An 18,610-nucleotide genomic window follows, 5' to 3' on the forward strand; every position below is an offset into this window, starting at 1 on the left:
GCGAGAAGCTCTAGCCATTAGCCAAAACCTTCTAATTTGGAGGACAACTTTTAGTTTAGTTTTGTGAATTCGTGATTGAAGGTTGTTGTAGAGTTTGCCGAGTTGTGTAGCCTTGTTTAAGAGGTTACCGAATTGTAGGCTTGTTTAGAGTTCGAAGACCGAGGTTACGAACTGGCTGTATCAATGATATCCAGGTATGATGTAAAGTCGCACTCTTTGTTGCCCAAACAAACATCATATACAACATATATTCGTCTTTGACTTGAAACATCAAATTAAGCCCCGTCTCTTCTCCTCGATATTCAGGAAATATTGCTGAGAGGCCATTTTCGCTACGCAAAAATAACTTTCTTTTGAACTAGAGAAGTGCATTTCAGTGCATCTAGTCGAATACAAACCGTAGAACAATGCTCAATAAAACCTTTACATAAAAGAAAAAAAACAAATAACCATACCGTTACAAAATATAAGAACTAAACACTATGAACACAATGACTCAGGCTACATAGACTTGGTCACTAAACAATAACGAAGTAGAATCCTAACCACTCAACTAAGTAGAGTCGTACTTGAATCATTAAAACCTGCAAAGGAAAACCTTTGGGACAAAATCGAAGTTATGGAAAAAAATAGTACATCATGTATGTTACTCATGATGACAACATCATTTAACATCTCGAAATCGACACATTCCAATGGCCCGAACCAACTTCTCAAATGTAGCAGTTGGTAGAGACTAAATATGTCAGATTACCACATGAACGAATTTGTTATATTTCAATCTCATCATATGCTTCATTTTGTATTATTTCATGAATCCCAAATCCTCCTTTTAACTGTGGTACAGACGCAACATTATCTTCGTATATAATCGTCTGGGAGAAAAGCACTCATCTTCTAGATATGTTGGGTTAGAGATTTGAGCCACACACCCTCTGTTTGCTTCATGCATTGACATAGCAAGTGTGATATAAAACTATTTGAATAAAATAAACTCTTATCAATTATATACCTCAGAGATATAAGAGTAAATGTTTAATCCCATTCTAAAGTCTTAACGTTAGAGAACAACTTAATCTTGCCAATAAACTCACGTCAAAGATATATCAGAGCGCGTATTGTTAGCTAGATACATTAGGATATGCTACTTCAAGGCCAAGCAACTCTTCATCATTCTTACAAGTAAAAAAATGGATCTTTCTTTATATCAAACAATATTATAACCATTGTGGTAGTCAATGAATGTACTTTGTCCATACATAAATGCTCCAATATCTTTGACGTATAAGTAGTTTGGTGAACAAATATACCATTTGATAAAATACTCATCTGCTAGCCGAGGCAAAACTTTATTCTCCTTAAATCGTTCATTTCGAATTCTTCCCTCAAGCAATCCGCAATATTTTGGAGTTCTTAAGAGTTCCTACGATATTCATATCATCAACATATACAACAATTATAACAAATTTTATCCATTTCTTTTGCAAGCTGAAATGGCTAGTGATTTTGATATTGCTCGGCCTGAATCATCTGAACTAGTATCGTATTAGACTAAAACAGAGTGGATACAGACCCGCCCTTTGCATACTGATGCAAGCATTTCGAAAATTAACTGAATTTCCATTAATGTGTACATTAGGATAAATGTCATCTGCTACAAAATTGACGGGAAAATCATAGCTTCTCTTTTTTCCGGATAAGTTCGTTCCTCTTATCTTCAGGTCTATTTCAAGCAATGGGAATCGTCGGTTCACCTAAATTGACAAAGGCTTCTGCACGAGCCATGCGCGACATTGCTGAATTCCACGACACTAGGTGATCCATGAAGGCATTTACATAACTTGCTTTGTCATTCTGTTGAAGGAAATACCAACAATCAAGAACAATCTTCCAAGGCAATAATGATCAGATAATGACTGACAGCATACTACTATTACCTTATAATCCAGATAATAAGAATGCTACAAAAGGGAAAACAAACAACTTGACATCAGTTTTTTACTCTTGCAAGGATAAAATTTAGAAACAAGATATATGTGTGAAAAAGAGAGAAGGTGAATACCTCCCACATATCCAAACAGATGATAGGCTGCACAAAAAGAGATGGTCAACAAAATTGTTGAGATGAGAAGACAGCTTATCATAATTAAGGATTTTATATATACTTGACATACAATGTCATCCCACACAAGTGGATTAATGGCATTGGATGTTGTAGTTATGGCAAGACGCTTTTCTTCTCTTTTCACTGGAAAAAAGAACAAGAAAATCATCATCGGAATGAAGTTCGATTAAAGAAAAGAACACGTTGGCACTTATGGTGGTAAGGGAACTCAAATACCAATAAGTGCAACCCAATATGCAAAGACAAAGGTCTTACAAACAAGCCAAACCCATCCGGAGCCAAATAATGTAAGGGCAGTTCCCATGAACTTTTCTCGGAAATTTGTGAAGGAACCAAAATCCTTTTCGATCTGCTCAAGTAAGCCGAGCTTAGGCATGTCACCTCCACCTGGTTGCATCGACTCCCAGAAAAAGTCATGATTCCATACCTAAAGTGTGAACATCATGACTATAAGGAAGACAACACAATAGATTTTCTAATGAAATAAAGAATTGATTTTTTCTCAAAAGCTAAGAAATTATGTAAAGACAGTGTACCTGAGCCGCATTGTTGAACACAGGCAAAGGATTGCCATTGTTATACGTTACTTTGACAAGTTCATCCATGGTGTAGCCATATAAAATGTTGTCCTTTCCAAGTTCTATGTTCAATTTTTCCAAATAAGCACGATGGTGTTCTCCCCAATGTATCTCCAAAGTCCTCTTGCTGATATATGGTTCTAAAGCATCCTACACACAGCAGAATGATTCACTATCTTAGACCACTCAAACTATATTGCTTTTATCTTCTTCTTGGTAATGCCATATCTAATTCACAGAAAGCATAGACATGATGCAAGCAGCAAAAGAAGAAAAGATTAACCATACCAGTTTATAAGGAGGCTTTTTAAGGCCATGGTAAGCAACGACTCTCACAGTATTCTGAGACCCATTAAACTGCTTTGGCGGCTAATAACAAGAAGAAGATAAAATGAAAAAAAACAACAAATTACAAATTTAGAGCAAAGCAAACGCAGTTGTTTTGATTTCAAAGTCTCACCAGAGAAGGAGATTTAAGCTGAAAGCTGCAAAATTCAGTGACCAGAAGCTGAGACTTACAAAAACAAGAAGATCCCATTTTAATTTTGCGCGCTGAATTGTTTTTCATCCATGGATAAGGGAAGAAGACGGAGTAGGCGGGGGTTTAAATTACATAAAAATACCCCGAATTCATCGTATCGTCTGTTCTATTACTAGGGGTAAATATGTCATCATTGCTTTGTTGAATGAGGCTTAAAACCTCTGGTCTGGAGGCTTTAATTAAACCCTACAACAACAAAGTACAACATTTGGGCGGAAATTTTTTTGAGAGATTTAAATAAAAAAGGATGAAAAATCTGAAGCTTTACTTAGAGACAAGTTTGAATCTAGAGTTGCAGTCGAATGAAGAGGTTATAATCTCCTCTGCGTTTGATATCGAGCGGAACCGACTGTTGTTCGTTTCTGATGCTAATTTCATTTACACCTCTCAAATCTCCTCTTTTCAAGTAAGCTCTGCAACCTATTCCATCGAATTTTTTGATAATTTGACTGATAATGCTTTCGTTTTGATTGTAATTTTTTTTAGTAGCAACTGATATGTTATTTCCAGGATGACAGAGCATGGACCAAGACAGTGTTGCCTGCACAAGTTGATATACTTGATCTGGACTCCGGGGACTTTGTTACTTCATTTCATTATCTCATGGAGAAAGAAGCATTGATCGTCGGAACTTCACATGGACTTCTTTTGCTCCATAACGTTGATGATAAAGTCACCGAACAAGTTGGGAAGGTAGAAGGTGGCGTGAAATGCATATCACCAAGCCCGGATGGAGATTTGCTTGGGGTAGTTACTGGCTTTGGCCAATTATTAGTCATGACTCATGATTGGATTTGTTGTATGAGACTGCTCTTGGAGATGGTGATTTGTTGTATGAGACTGCTCTTGGAGATGGTGTTAACGTATGTAAGGACCTTTTCCATTATTCTTCTTGCCTTACATGAATTTCTCCTCCTCCTTTTTTTTTTTTTTTTTATTTTATTTATTATTATTATTATTATTATTATTATTATTATTATTTTTTTTTTTTTTATTATTATTATTATTTTTTTTATTATTATTATTATTAACAATAATTACATGAAGTTAGTGGGCAACCGAGATACTATCTGGGCGCCCACTCCCTTAGCAATAGCAAAACCTATCCTAGTGAAAATGTGAATAGAGGCTCGTGCCCCAACATCTTGAGTCAAGGAGAATTCCCGAAACCGCTTGAGCAATGTAACAGCACCCGCCTCCAATTCACCTAAAGATGAGAAAGAGAAGGGTAAAAAACCATAACCCTTCGCTGTACACGAATTCTTGTACTTGACATACTTGCGCCGAGCAGCTTCCTCCACCACACGTCCAGGGACAAAGTCAGCCATTCCGGACTGGGTCAAAGGAGAAGACCCAGTCAAATCAACACATACGTCGAGCCCCCTATCCCAAGAATAGAGCAGGATGTCCCCAGGGCGTAGGGGTCTGTCATGACCATCAACCAAACCGATATCCACCTCCTTTCCCGCAGAAATACCCGCGCGAAAGCAAATGTCCAAAAGAGTGTCACGAACGAGGTTATGTCGATGTTTGATGCCAACAGAACCAGCGCATGACACTGCATGATCGCCAAAGGAGTCACCTTCAAAAACCCTGGAACAGGCAGGGCAAGGTAAGGACACCCGGAACAATGGCACACCTAATCGATAACTCAATACACACCTGTAGGTACGACCATTCATAGTCTGCCCTAACCCAGCAATAGGGACCGCACGGAGCCAGTCAGAGGTGTAGGGCTCCTGCTGAGACTTCCATAAAGCTAATTGACGAGGAGTCAATGAGAAAACTGATTCTGAAGAAGCAGCAACCTTTGTGAAATATATATCTGCCAATTTCTTCATAAGTTTCGGGGCAGCGATCTCACTAGGGTCACATGGCATAGCAGAACCGGTAACCTTTGTGAAATATATATCTGCCAATTTATTATTATTGTTGTTGTTGTTTCTTGTACTGTTACTATTGTGAGTGCTATCTTGCCTGGTAACATGCCCATGTACCTTAAATATGCATGCCTTTTTTCTTTCTTTTTTTTCCCTCCTTTTCAATTTGGATTACTTGTGTGTGTACCAATCCTCATACAGCACATTGTTGATGATTCTGTGACTGATGTTCCTTTATGTCTCCTGTTGTGTGGTTTACGAATGTACTCTGATGTGTCTTTTGGCGTTAGAATCTGGAGAACTTAAAATTTTCACAGCTTTTTCAGGCGGCTCAGGTATTTCTTCTGAACGAGATTTTGAGAGCCATATTTCTTGGCGAGGTGATGGGAAGTACTTTGCGACTCTGGCTGATGTGTGTGGTTCTACTTCGACACATAAGCAGATTAAGGTGTGGGAACGAGATTCTGGTGAATTGCATGCCAGTTCGGAGCCAATGCCTTTGGTGGGAACCAGCTTAGAATGGATGCCCAGTGGAGCAAAAATATCCGCTGTGAGGGATGAAAAGGCAGATAATAAATCTCCATCAATAGTTTTCTTTGAGAGAAATGGGTTAGAAAGGAGCTCATTCAGCATCAATGAGGCCACAGATGCAAAAGTAGAGCTTCTGAAGTGGAATTGCCACTCAGATCTTCTTGCAGCTGTTATTAGATGTGAAACATGTGACATCCTTAAGATTTGGTTTTTCAGCAACAACCATTGGTACTTGAAACATGAAATAAGATATGCAAGGACGGATGGTGTTACATTCATATGGAATCCAACAAAGCCACTGCAATTAATTTGTTGGACTCTTGGTGGTCAGACCTCATTTTTTAACTTCGTCTGGACTACTGCAGTGATGGAGAACTCGACAGCATTTGTAATTGATGGTTCTAGGATCCTTGTGTCCCCTCTTTCTTTGTCCCTTATGCCTCCTCCTATGCATTTATTCAGCCTTGCTTTTGCTGGTGCTGTACGGGACATGGCTTTCTATAACAAGAACTTGAAGAACTTATTGGCAGCATTTCTTGCTGATGGCTGTTTGTGTGTTGTAGAACTTCCAGCACTAGATACTTGGCAAGAATTAGAGGGAAGGGAATTTAGTGTAGAGGCTTCCATATCTGAGGCGCCACTTGGATCCATTATGCATCTCATTTGGCTGGACCCTCATAAACTTCTTTCTGTTTCTCATCATGGATACTGTGTTTCCCAAAATGACAGCAGGCTTCATGGTTATTATATGCAGGAGACATACATCTTATGTTCTGAGGACCATGCCCCAGGTTCTGTGACATGCTCAGGCTGGCATGCAAAAATTTCTAATCAATATTCTCTGGAAAGAAAGGTCATTGGCTTTGTTCCCAATTCTTCTGACAATGATTCTGCATTTGTTCAGTGTGAGGGTGGAGAAATTCTTGAGTATGCATCAAAGGCTGGTATTACCAAAGGTTCTATTAAAGAAGATGATCCAAGTTTTCCAGCATCTTGGGATGGGTGTGGTTTCAATTGCTACTATTGGTCCATCAAAGTCCTTGCTTTTTGGACTTGATGAACTAGGTAGGCTGCATCTAAGTGGTAAGACAATATGAAACAACTGTAGCAGTTTCTCATTTTACTCAAAATTGGCAGATCAGGTGATAACACACTTGGTTATGACTACCAAACAGGATCTGCTCTTTATTGTTGACATTATTGACATATTACGGGAGAGAATTGGAGTTAAAATACGATAACTTCATTCATGTTAGTAACAGGAGAAGAGGAGAAGAGCAAACTAACTTCATAAATGTTTGGGAAAGAGGCGCCAAAATTATCGGTGTTCTCCATGGTGATGAAGCTGCTGTGATATGCAAACAGTCCGAGGAAATCTAGAATGCATCTATCCAAGAAAGTTGGTCTTATCCTCGGTTATCAATGCTTTGGTTCAAATGCGCTTTAAAGATGCACTTCTCATGGCGAGACGCCAAAGGATAGATTTTAATGTTGTTGTTGACCATGGTGGCTGGCAAGCATTTCTCCAGACAGCTTCACTGTTTGTCAAGCAGGTTAGCAATTTAAAGTACATAACAGAATTTGTCTGCGCCATAAAGAATGAAAATATGATGGAGACTCTATACAAAAATTTTGTTGACCCACTTTTGAAAAAAGAAGCTGTTGATGTGCAAGCTGAAGAGTTTCTAGTTGGTGGTGCCAACAACAAGATTTCTTCAGTGCTGTTGCAATAATGAGGGCTCTTGAAGAACAAGTAACGGAAAGTTCGAAAAGGGAGCTCTGCATATTAACAACTTTAGCTCGTAGTGATCCACCAGCTCTAGAAGAAGCTCTGGAGAGGATAAAGGTTATACGTGATATGGAACTATCAGGTTCTAATGACCCAAGGATAGCATCTTATCCTTCAGCTGAAGAAGCTCTGAAACATCTTCTATGGTTATCAGATTCTGAGGCTGTTTATGAAGCGGCTTTAGGCCTTTATGATCTGAATCTTGCTGCAATTGTTGCATTGAACTCTCAGCGAGACCCGAAAGAATTTCTTCCTTTCCTTCAAGAATTGGAACGAATGCCAGCTTTCCTGATGCGATATAACATTGACCTCAGGTTGCAGAGGTTTGAGAAGGCTCTCAAGCACATTGTCTCAGCTGGAGATGAATATAATGAAGATTGTATGAACCTCATGAAGAAAAACCCTCAACTTTTTCCTTTGGGACTTCAGCTCATCACTGATGCTTCCAAGAGACGTCAAGTCCTTGAGGCTTGGGGAGATCATCTTTGTGATGATAAATCTTTTGAGGATGCAGCTACAACTTATTTGTGCAGTTCTAATTTGGAAAATGCTTTGAAGGCATACCGTTCTTGTGGTAACTGGACTGGGGTGCTTACAATTGCTGGGCTTCTTAAAATGGGAAGAGATGAGATGATGCAACTAGGTCATGATCTTTGTGAAGAACTTCAAGCTATGGGGAAACCAGGGGAAGCTGCCAAAATTGCTTTGGAGTATTGTGGAGATGTTAGCAATGGGTTGAGCCTGTTAATCAGTGCAAGGGAGTGGAAGAAGCTTTGAGGATATCTCTAATGCACTCCAATGATGATTTAATTTCAGAAGTAAAGAATGCTTCTCTGGAATGTGCAAGCAGTCTTATTGGCGAATATGAAGAAGGCTTGGAGAAAGTAGGGAAGTATTTGGCTCGCTACTTAGCTGTTCGCCAGAGGAGATTAGTGCTTGCTGCAAAAATCCAGGCCGAGGAACGAGCTATGAGTGATGTCGATGATGACGCAACTTCAGAAGCTAGCAGCACATTTAGCGGAATGAGTGCCTACACTACTGGGTATGTGATCTATATCAAAATGACATTATAAGCTTGTCCGTGTCTTTGTTTGTTTTCTAAGTTATATCAAGATTCTAGCTATTGAACTTGGTTTTGTTGTTTCTCCAATAGGACAAGGAAAGGATCTGCTGCATCCACAACCTCAACTGCAGCCACCAAGACAAGAGATGCGAGGCGTCAGAGAAAAGAGGGAAAATCCGTCCTGGAAGGTACTTTAAGTTCAAATTCCACATCATTCTTCTCTTATTATGGCTTTCAGACTTGAATGCTGATAGCATGACTTTGGAATTGTAGTGCTGACGAAGAGTTTGCTCTGGTAGACCATTTGAAGGGCATGTCCCCAACTGACGGAGCCAAGCGTGAACTTAAATCTCTGTTGACATGCCTTGTTATGCTTTCGAAAGAAGAAATAGCTCAAAAGTTGCAACGAGCAGGAGAGAATTTTCATCTCTCTCAAATTGCAGCTGTGAGACTTGCTGAAGACGCAATGGCGACCAATAGCATAAATGAGAGTGCACATACTCTGGAGCGGTACACAAAGAAAGTAAGAGCGGAATTACAAAGCTTGGAGATTTTTTCTTGGCGGTCCAAAGTTTTTCCATCCCCTTGATTAATTTGTCTAGTAAATGGAAGTATAAACTTTTCCTGATGACCAATTCTGATAATGTATTTCTGTTTTGTTTGCTTACGGTTCAATTTATTACCGTATGATTTATATCTGTCTGTTTGATGTCCTAGTTCACGAATTTCAAACTTTTCGTAGTTATCAATTATCCATATATTTCCATCTATTCACCAAATAAAACTACTTTTTTTTATCGTCTCTGCCTTTCATTACATTTCACAAGTAACCTCAGTAATTTTTTTTTATTACTCCCTCCATTTCGCGATGCATGGTGATTTAGACGAAACTTCACTTTCCTATTAATTTAAAAATAAATATTGAGTCGATTCGGTTTGGTCTGTAATGGTTCAAAACGTTATCGTTTAGAATACGTGGAAATGTGATAGACCCAATCCAAAAGCCCCCTTTATAAAACCAGAACCTTATCACTTTTTTCAGCTCACTACCATATTCTAAACAAAAGATAAACAGATAAACAACGAAATAATGGCGGTGAAAATTCGATTCGCGCGGTTCGGATGCAAACACAGGCCTTTTTATAGGGTCGTCATCGCCGACAGTCGTTCAAACAGAGACGGCAAGAACATTGAAGTTGTTGGCTACTACAATCCCTTGCCTGGTACTCTTATTTATGTGTCTCTCTTCTTCTTTTTGGTATATATTTTTACATTTATTTATATAGGTAGCTGGGTCGTCTACATGGAAGAAATGTATTTTCAATTGAGCTGCTTTACACTGCATTCGTTTTTGATTGTGTCTCTCTTCTTCTCTTTGGTATATATTTTTACATTTATTTATATAGGTAGCTGGGTCGTCTACATGGAAGAAATGTATTTTCAATTGAGCTGCTTTACACTGCATTCGTTTTTGATTGTGTCTCTCTTCTTCTCTTTGGTATATATTTTTACATTTATTTATATAGGTAGCTGGGTCGTCTACATGGAAGAAATGTATTTTCAATTGAGCCGCTTTACACTGCATTCGTTTTAGATTACTTGTAGGCTTTAAATTTGTTTTCCAGGTCAAGTTGAGACCTGAGAAACTAGTGATGGAGATTCATCTCTGGGACGGACTTGTTGGGTTTTCTTTAATTTCACTTTTTGTGCTTCCAGGTCCAGATGAGACTAAACAAATGGCTCTTCAGTATGATCGAATCCAGTAAGCATGCTTTCATCTGTTGCATTGCTATAATTCACTGTATTGTGTCTTCTAATTGCAGTTATATATGGTTATCGGATGAAGTAATTGTATACTCACATGTCTTACTTAGTCAAACATTTTAATGTTCTTCTCTGTATCCTTGTTTTTTCATATCAAGTCGAGGCTTTTCTTTTCTGTATTCAAATTCTTGTAATGGAAGTTTTTCCTTGAGCATTTTGCTTATTGATGTTGAATTCGACCAGAAACATCAGGTTGTGGATTTATCAGTTATCATAGTTTGCTTGCTCTCTAAGTAATATTTGGAAAATTTTGTATAGAGTAGTTGAGAAGGCCCTGTAAATTAACGTCCTGTTGACATGAGTAGAATCTATGTTATCAACTCAAAGACATGATATTTTCTGCAGGTATTGGTTGTCGGTCGGAGCCCAGCCTACGGATACCGTGGAGCGCCTTCTTTTCAAGGCAGGCTTACTTCCCCCACGTCCAATGGTGGTTACTGGAAGTAAAGGGGACAATCAATTAGTTGACCGCTTGACTGGACATACATGGGAAAATGCTGAGGGATCTGGAAAAGGTGATGAGGTTACTGTTTGAAACGTTTGTTTCATGTGATTTAATCTGTCTTCTACCTTTAGAACGATGTTTTGTATTCTCAAGTAACTCTTGCTAAAACAGCGTACTTGTTATTTGTATCGTATTTTGTTATATTTTCTTCTCAAGACTATCAAATGCTTGTGTTCTGTTGATACTATTCTAGCACGAGCGTTCTTGCTTGAGCGTATTTTGTGAATCTGAATGTATAGTTGTAGAACCATGTTTTTTATATTTCCTTACCATCGGTTTTTTGCTGACCTGTCCGAAATGACAATCCAGCCATATTTGTTGGGAGTTTCTCTTTGTTTTGGCGCCAGAGTTGGCTTGCTTTTGGGACACATGATCACTTTAAAATCCTAAACCTAAGGGTGCATCATCACTGTTGCCCATTTGCTTTTGTGACCTGTTTTGCTTTTAATCTGAAAAATAACATCATGATTCCAGATGTTGGAATTCTTCTCTAATTGGTCTAGTCTAATAATATCTTAGCTGCTGCTTCTTTTTTTAATCCCAGGATCTTTCAAATAATGATTTATCCTTTTATTTATTTAGTTTTATTCGTGTGATTTCTTGAGTTTTCATCACATCCCTTGTCCGATGAATAGGTTCCATGAATCGCGTTGAATGACATTAGAGTTCATGAAGTTACATTGCCATGACTGCATCCGATCTTAGTTCTAATAAACTTACGTAGCTCTCCTACCATTTCACATGCCACTACAATATCATTTTTCATTATCATGTTCCTCACACAAATTAAAGAATGTAACTTTATATATGGGCAAAAAACCATGCGTTTTGGTCCCAAATTTTGTTTGGAGCCAGGAGATATAACATTTTTCTTTCAAGAACCCAGAATATCATAAAACACAATCTGAAATGATTGCTAGCTCTGATCAGCCACCTGGAGTACATGAGATTGCATCCTTGACCTCAACCCAGCTACATCCGGGGCTTTTCCTTAATCCTGTTTCTTTCATTTCCGATCTTGGATTTCCAGCATCAGTCCACCTTCCAGATCGAGAATATATACTCGACAAAACCACGAAATGTGTTGGGTTTTCAGGCTCAAGTTTAACAAGACGATCCGAAGCAAGTTCTGCTATTTCCACTCTAGAGTGCATCTGACAAGCACTTTGTAAGGCTCCCCAGACACCAGCATCAGGTTCAAAAGGCATTGTGTTTATTAACTCTAACGCTTCATCAATTAACCCAGCATGACCTAACAAATCTACCATGCAAGCATAATGTTTCGAATCTGGTTCCAGATGGTAAATTTCATACATGGCGCTGAATATTGCTTTTCCCTCTTCTACTAACCCAGCATGCCTGCAAGCTGATAAAACACTTAAAAATGATGTTGAATCCACCCCAACATTTTCCTTGAGCATAAGTGAAACAAGTTCAACGGCACGGTGCCCTAGACCGTGTAATGCAAGTCCTGTGATCATTGCATTCCATGACACTCTGTCTTTATTACACATCTCATTAAAACACTTCTCGGAATATTCAAGCTGCCCACATTTAGCATACATATCAATGAGAGTATTTCCAACGAGCGTATTAGAATGAAAACCCATTTGAAGTATATAAGCATGAATGGCCGTACCTTCTTTTAAGGCTGCTAGGTGTGCAACAGCCGGAAGGACAGTCACAACTGTGACAAAATTAGGCACAATTTTTTCCTCCAATTTCATCTTATAGAAAGCAGAAATAGCTTCTCTAGAATGTCCATTTTGCACATACCCAGAAATTACTACATTCCAAGATACTTCGTCCTTCTTGAACTCGGCTCTGTTAAATAAGAATTCAGCTGAGGAAAGTCTTCCACATTTGGCATACATGTCAATTAGAGCAATATATACATGGGAGTCAAATTCAAACCCATACTTGACGATTTTCCCATGGAAGCAAGAGCCTCGATCAAAATCATTTAAGATGGCGCAAGCTGGAAGTAGATTGACCATTGTTCTTGCATCTGGGCTTATATCAGATTCCTGTAATTTTTGGAACATCTTCATTGCACAATGAGGGTCACCAAACTGGGAATGTGCATTTATCAAAGCATTCCATGTAACAACATCTTTGCACATCATTCTATTGAAGATAGTCATTGCAGAAGTGAAAATTCCGCATTTGCCATACATGGACACAAGAGCAGTTTGAGTTGAAATATCAGGAATGATGAGGTTTCTAATAGCATAACAATGAACACTCTGTCCTAATCTTAACAATGACAATTCCGCACATGCTGGAAGAATACTCATTAGAGTCACATTATTGGGTCTTACTTTTTCATTCAACATAGATTGGAACAGAGAAAGAGCTTCTTCATGATATCCTGACTGAACAGAAGCAGCTATTATTGCTGACCAAGAAATACAATCCCTATCTTTAAGTTCCCAAAACAGTTGTTTGGCCTTCTCTAGATCTCCAGACTTCACATAAAAAGTCACCAAAGGAGTAGCAACAGCAATGTTGGAGTCAATCTGATGTTGTATAGCACAATTATGAATCTCCTTTCCTTTCTCTATATCTCTCGTCTCTGTAGCTGCTCGAATGGCACTAACAATTGACACCTTACTCATCTTTAGACCCATTATTTTCATGTAATCAAACAACTCCAAAACCTTAACGAAACATTCATTATGGATATAACCTGCCATCATTATCTCCCAAGAAACATCATCCCAACCAAACATCCTGTCAAAAATGAATCGAGCTACACCCACACTGCGACACTTGCTGTACATATCAATCAACCCGTTATAAATAGATGCATCGAAACTCCTCCTTACAACATAGCCATGAATAGATTTACAAATCAGAACATCCATCAACTTTGAAACAGCTGGCATCACATTCAAGAAGGTAACTGAATCAGGCTCCAAACCATACAATTGCATACTTTTAAAGCAGCTCAATGCCATGGCAGGATCCAAACTCTTTGAAAAGCCTGCAATCATCGTATTCCATGTAACGACGTCCTTGTTAGGCATTTTATCAAACACTTCCCTTGCAGACGTCAAATCGCCCATCTTACAAAACATATCAACAAGACCCGTTCCTATATAAGCGTCGCACTCTAATCCTCTGTCTACAATGTCCCTGTGAAGTAAAACAGCCTGTTGATAGTCCAAAGCAGCAGTACAGGATTTCAAAACAAAAGTGAAGGTATAATTATCGGGTTCTAAACCATCCTTTAACAAGGAATGGTACAGTTTAATAGCTTCTTTGTTTTTCCATGCACGTGTGTAAGCTCTTATCACCGTGTTGAATAAAACCAAAGTTGGGTTTCGTGCGGAACTGGTGACAGAACGTGTTGACTCGCATTTCTGATAAGAAGAAGAAGAAGAAGAAGTCGGAGAATCAAGTGGTGCGGTGGCGGTGAGACTACGGTTGATGAGGAGGCCTGAGACTATGAGATGAGCATGAATTTGGATGATATGGTTGAGGTTTTTGCATGAAGAGAGGAGACGAATGTATTGTGGTAGACATTCGTAGCTTCTTGTCGTCACTGTCATGGATCCTTGTATGGGGGCCATGGCATGAAAAGTACAGCTTTGCTTCGTTTAAGTCATGATAGCATTTGGCGGGTCAATTAACCAACTCTATTTTTCCTTTTAGAAATTAACATTATGTTCAGGTTAATCAAAGTGGGTGGTTTTTTTTGGTGGGTAGAGAAAAATTTTTAGGCCCACCACGTCATTTTGGAATTTTTTGTGTTCATAAAAAATAAATATTTATTTTTTATGGATTCACAATTTCCCAAAAAATATAGTATTATAATTGAATTTCTTATGAGATATATAATTCGTAGATGTATGAATGTATGGTGTAAATCTAAGAATTTTTCATTAATCAAAGGGTTATATCATTAAAATGAAAGTGTTTATTTATTGGATCCTAGATTAAATTAAATTGAAAATTTGTCTTGAAAAATAAAACATATTTATATAAAAAATATAAAAATCTCAACAATTTTTCGTTGTAAAACCAAAATTGTGTTTGAAAGGAAAAAAAGAAAAATATTTTTTCCATGTGAATTTGTACGTATATTATTTCAAAACTACAGAATACCTGACAAATTTTATCTACAAAATTTATGAGTGGTTTTAGACTTCGAGACAAGACAAGACAGCCAAGTATAATCTAATATGGAAGTCCACATTTTTACCTAGAAAGAAAACAACTTTGCTAGGAATGGAACAGACAAGCGACTTCTTTGAGGATTTGAAAGGCATTAATAATTCCCCTCGGCTGTCATGCTATTTGTGACATTGGTCGCAAATATGTCAAACCATAGTTTGCTTCGACTTTATGAAGCAAAGCCATGTAGCCATTATCGCACAACCTCTCCAATGCTACAACATAATACATCAACATACAATACAATACAATACAATATAAAATAAAATAAAATAAAAGCATAATAGAAGCAAGACAGACAAGCGTAACCCAGGCAACAAACCAGCATATATTAAGGTTCTGTAAACTTCACACCAACGATGGGGGAACACTCACCCCATGAATCACAAAATATAACAAATGATGATGATAGCTTTTAGTCGTACAGATCCGAAACAACAAAGCAAATATTGAAATAAGTTTCCAAGACCAACATTGGGGTGGTATAGACATTACAATATGTAAAAACAACCGGATACTGCTATGGATTGCTCGACTTCCCCGTACATTCACTCAGTTAGAGCGGCTCTTAAAGACATCAAGACCCATTTCCGTGGGGTCAGTTGCTTGCAGCTCGATTTGAATTCCATCCAACTCTCTCTTGAACCTGTCCTTGGAGCTTGCATAAATCATCTTGTTTCTCACTTTCGACGTGTCAGGGGACCTTCAAATGTTTCACACAAAAGTGGAACAATAATTAAGAAAAATACATAATCACAAATCATATCAACAAAACTTAAATTCAATATAATTAATTAATACCAGGCAATGAAAATGATCCTGCTTTTTGGGACGTTCTCCGCTGTCAGGAAGTCATAGTCATAGACAGCATATCGGCACTCATCGGCAGGAAGGTTGGCAGTGAAATCCTCATAGGTATTACTTGGTTCGCCAAGCTTTTCCACAATCACTTGCTTCTGCTTCTCCTCAATCTTGAAAACTATGAAGCGATGAGTCCTTTTTGTCTTCAATTCTAAAAACTTCAGCTTGCAGTCATCGTGCACAGCCATCCCTGATGCTGCGTTTGCCTAAAATATAAATGAAATGTCAATTACAATTCATCTATTAACCCATCATATCAAACAACGAGCCCCACTGTCGGCCACAAAATTCTGATCACCCAGATTGTGTTAGATAGGAATGATATAATTCAAAATAATACTTATCAGATCATGTGTTTGATGGCTGCAAGCTGATCTAAAAACACACAACGAGACATAGCTCTCAGACTGCAAATGATTTTAAGCAGAAGCCTTTGATTTCACTTATTCCTTTTTCAATCTAGCTCTCAAGTTTATTAAATCTACAATCAACGGCTACTAGCTTCTTCCTAGATTTAAAAAAATTATAACATTCCGAATTTTTGCTATAGCCCAAATCCAGTTACATCTCAAAATATTCTACACTGTGCCCCGAATCCAATGGCATCTTTTTTAATCAAACATCAAAAGACATTAATTTATGGGGCAAAAAAAAATAAAAAAAATAAATAAAAAAAATTAAAAACTTTTTTCTCTAACAATGGAGGGAGGTTAATCAGGCATGCAAATCAAATGCAAACTATTCCTTCCATGTGTCACAAACATCAAAGATAGACAAATCTTACAAAAATAACAGTCAATAATTAGTCTAGCAGTCTAAAAAACACTAGCCCATCAATTTCGGCTGTAAGCAGGTTGAGAGCCACTATTCCAGCTGAAACTCAATCGGTCAAATAAGCACGATCTCAAAACACCAAATCGGGTCCAACAACAACCTAAAATCTAATCATTTAGTCAAGGAAGGTCAGCGATCATCATATAACGCATCGAAAGCAGCATAATATTCAATGATCCAAAACAAATGATAAGTCAATTACACAGATCGCACAAAAAATGTCATGATTTTTCTTTAAGGAACAAATAAAACGGAAATTAAAAACAATTAGATCAAAGTAGTTGCATCAGTGGTAACGAGATTACCATTTTTCTTTATCCTCGAGAAAATAACGGGGGAGAGAGAGAGAGAGAGCTTGCTGTAAGACTCGGGTAAAGAGAGAAGCTGGAGGACTTTAGACAGAAATAGATTAGAGATAAAGATGGAGAGAGACTTTTTATTCTTATAATTTTGACATGTCGGGTTCCGCCATGAACCGAATCCGAATCAAATTACATGTGGACGGACTCGGATCTGGCTCGTAAAATAACTCGGATTGATCACTGCTCTACAAAGGATTAAGGTAGATTACTGAATCGACAGTTTCGTTAAGATTGAACCGATCGTCTCAAACTAAGATTTGAACCGTTAGGTTCAATACCTCTGGCTTAATTGTATTACTATCGTCCATGTTACCCTCTTTAGAAAAATAATAAGGGATCGTTTGGATCACGTGTTTACGGACCGGATTAGGTTTTGCGAAACCGAAGTAACTAATATTCATATTTGGATGAGTGGATTCGTGAAACCTAAATTGCTCGAAACCATGGAAAGATGCTCCGTCAATAATTGGGGGTATTATTGACGAAGCCGACACGCGTGGATTTTGCTGTGTTTCATTTTTTTACATGAACTTACAAGTATGACCTCAACTCTTTTTGTAAAGGACACAAAATAACCTCAGTTGAAATTTAAACACCATTATATAAAATTGGATTTTTTTCATCTTCATCAAAACAAACTTTACGACACTCCTTCTCTTTGTCTTCTCTAAATCGTCCGTCCCGTAGATTTCGCACCACCACCGGCCGTCGGTGCCGTTCCAGGCTCCGCCTTCTCCCACGCATCACTCTCGTCCGATTTGGTAGCAAAATATGTCTCACAACTCACAAAAGTAAACTAAGTTTTAAAATTGGGACACTAGTAGAAAATAGGGCTAGCACCACGCCAAAGGTATCCACGGCCTAACAACCGTGGCGTAAAGCTATCTTCTGCAACGGTTCTTTAAGCGTGGTAATATTTTTTTTCTACGAGTAGAAAATCGTGGCGTAAGATACTTTACGCCACGGTTTTTTGAGAACGATAAAAATTCGTGGTGTAAAAGGATAATACACCACGTTTTTAAACCGTGCATACATTTAATTAGCTCCACGTCGTGAAAACCGTGGCCAAATCGATGAACATGATGAATTAACTTTCCAGATTCGCCTTATTGTCTTGGAAAACACGATAATCTATCTTTTTATATCTTTTCTCTCGACCACAACGCAACTCTCACCCACTTCTGAAACCCTAATTTTCTTAAATTCTCTCATTTTCTTTCTCTCTCAATTTTTTTCTTCGAGCGGTGACGAAATAGTTTCAAAGGTAAAATTTCTGTTAATTTCTCTGTTAAGTTGAGGTTTTGGTATGTTATCAGTGTTGTAGATGAATGATTTGATGTTAATTTAGTCTTTTGCGTGATTTTAACGAATAAATTTTAGGTTGCATGTACATGCAATTGATAGTATTGTAGTTTCTATTTATGGAATTGAAAAAGATTTCTTACCGTAAGTGAAATAATTTACATTTTTGAAAATTTTCTAAGAGTTGTGTCATTTACTCTCAATCACTCTACTTTGCATCGATTTGATCTTAATTT

At 38.0% G+C, this 18,610-nt stretch overlaps 5 protein-coding genes across 6 annotated transcripts; 2 read left to right on the plus strand and 3 right to left on the minus strand.

Moving 5' to 3' along the window:
- Positions 1 to 1,728: 1,728 nt before the first annotated feature.
- Positions 1,729 to 3,241, minus strand: LOC139883085 (superoxide dismutase [Fe] 3, chloroplastic). The gene is made up of 8 exons (XM_071867313.1): positions 3,164 to 3,241; positions 2,992 to 3,072; positions 2,662 to 2,853; positions 2,381 to 2,552; positions 2,175 to 2,248; positions 2,063 to 2,089; positions 1,938 to 1,961; positions 1,729 to 1,854 (listed from the first exon to the last, which is right to left on the minus strand). Exons 1-8 carry the CDS (start codon positions 3,239 to 3,241, stop codon positions 1,729 to 1,731), a joined length of 774 nt encoding a protein of 257 aa, XP_071723414.1.
- Positions 3,242 to 3,491: 250 nt separating this feature from the next.
- LOC139883089 (elongator complex protein 1-like) lies at positions 3,492 to 9,096 on the plus strand. Its single transcript, XM_071867316.1, is given in 12 exon segments — positions 3,492 to 3,650; positions 3,755 to 4,034; positions 4,037 to 4,066; positions 5,442 to 6,652; positions 6,654 to 6,887; positions 6,889 to 7,009; positions 7,012 to 7,377; positions 7,380 to 8,207; positions 8,210 to 8,486; positions 8,598 to 8,671; positions 8,674 to 8,695; positions 8,781 to 9,096. Coding segments are annotated over 12 exon segments (3,918 nt in total).
- A 501-nt stretch (positions 9,097 to 9,597) lies between these two features.
- On the plus strand, positions 9,598 to 10,866 carry LOC139883087 (small ribosomal subunit protein bS16cy-like). Its single transcript, XM_071867314.1, has 3 exons — positions 9,598 to 9,730; positions 10,224 to 10,269; positions 10,677 to 10,866. Exons 1-3 carry the CDS (start codon positions 9,598 to 9,600, stop codon positions 10,864 to 10,866), a joined length of 369 nt encoding a protein of 122 aa, XP_071723415.1.
- Positions 10,867 to 11,762: 896 nt separating this feature from the next.
- On the minus strand, positions 11,763 to 13,919 carry LOC139883088 (pentatricopeptide repeat-containing protein At2g39620-like). Its single transcript, XM_071867315.1, has one exon. The coding sequence runs from the start codon at positions 13,914 to 13,916 to the stop codon at positions 11,763 to 11,765; it is 2,154 nt and encodes a 717-aa protein (XP_071723416.1). The 5' UTR covers positions 13,917 to 13,919.
- Positions 13,920 to 15,567: 1,648 nt separating this feature from the next.
- Positions 15,568 to 16,094, minus strand: LOC139883081 (actin-depolymerizing factor 2-like). 2 transcript variants are annotated; one of them, XM_071867309.1, is made up of 3 exons: positions 15,817 to 16,076; positions 15,700 to 15,718; positions 15,568 to 15,654 (listed from the first exon to the last, which is right to left on the minus strand). In XM_071867309.1, the coding sequence occupies exons 1-3, from the start codon at positions 16,062 to 16,064 to the stop codon at positions 15,568 to 15,570; spliced, it is 354 nt and encodes a 117-aa protein (XP_071723410.1). In that variant the 5' UTR covers positions 16,065 to 16,076. The 2 variants fall into 2 exon arrangements, with proteins under 2 accessions (XP_071723410.1, XP_071723409.1); XM_071867308.1 differs by having other exon boundaries at positions 15,568 to 15,718; positions 15,817 to 16,094.
- Between the last annotated feature and the right edge of the window lie 2,516 nt (positions 16,095 to 18,610).

The sequence above is a fragment of the Rutidosis leptorrhynchoides genome, unplaced genomic scaffold, assembly GCF_046630445.1.
Source record: "Rutidosis leptorrhynchoides isolate AG116_Rl617_1_P2 unplaced genomic scaffold, CSIRO_AGI_Rlap_v1 contig351, whole genome shotgun sequence".
Classification (NCBI taxonomy): domain Eukaryota; kingdom Viridiplantae; phylum Streptophyta; class Magnoliopsida; order Asterales; family Asteraceae; genus Rutidosis; species Rutidosis leptorrhynchoides.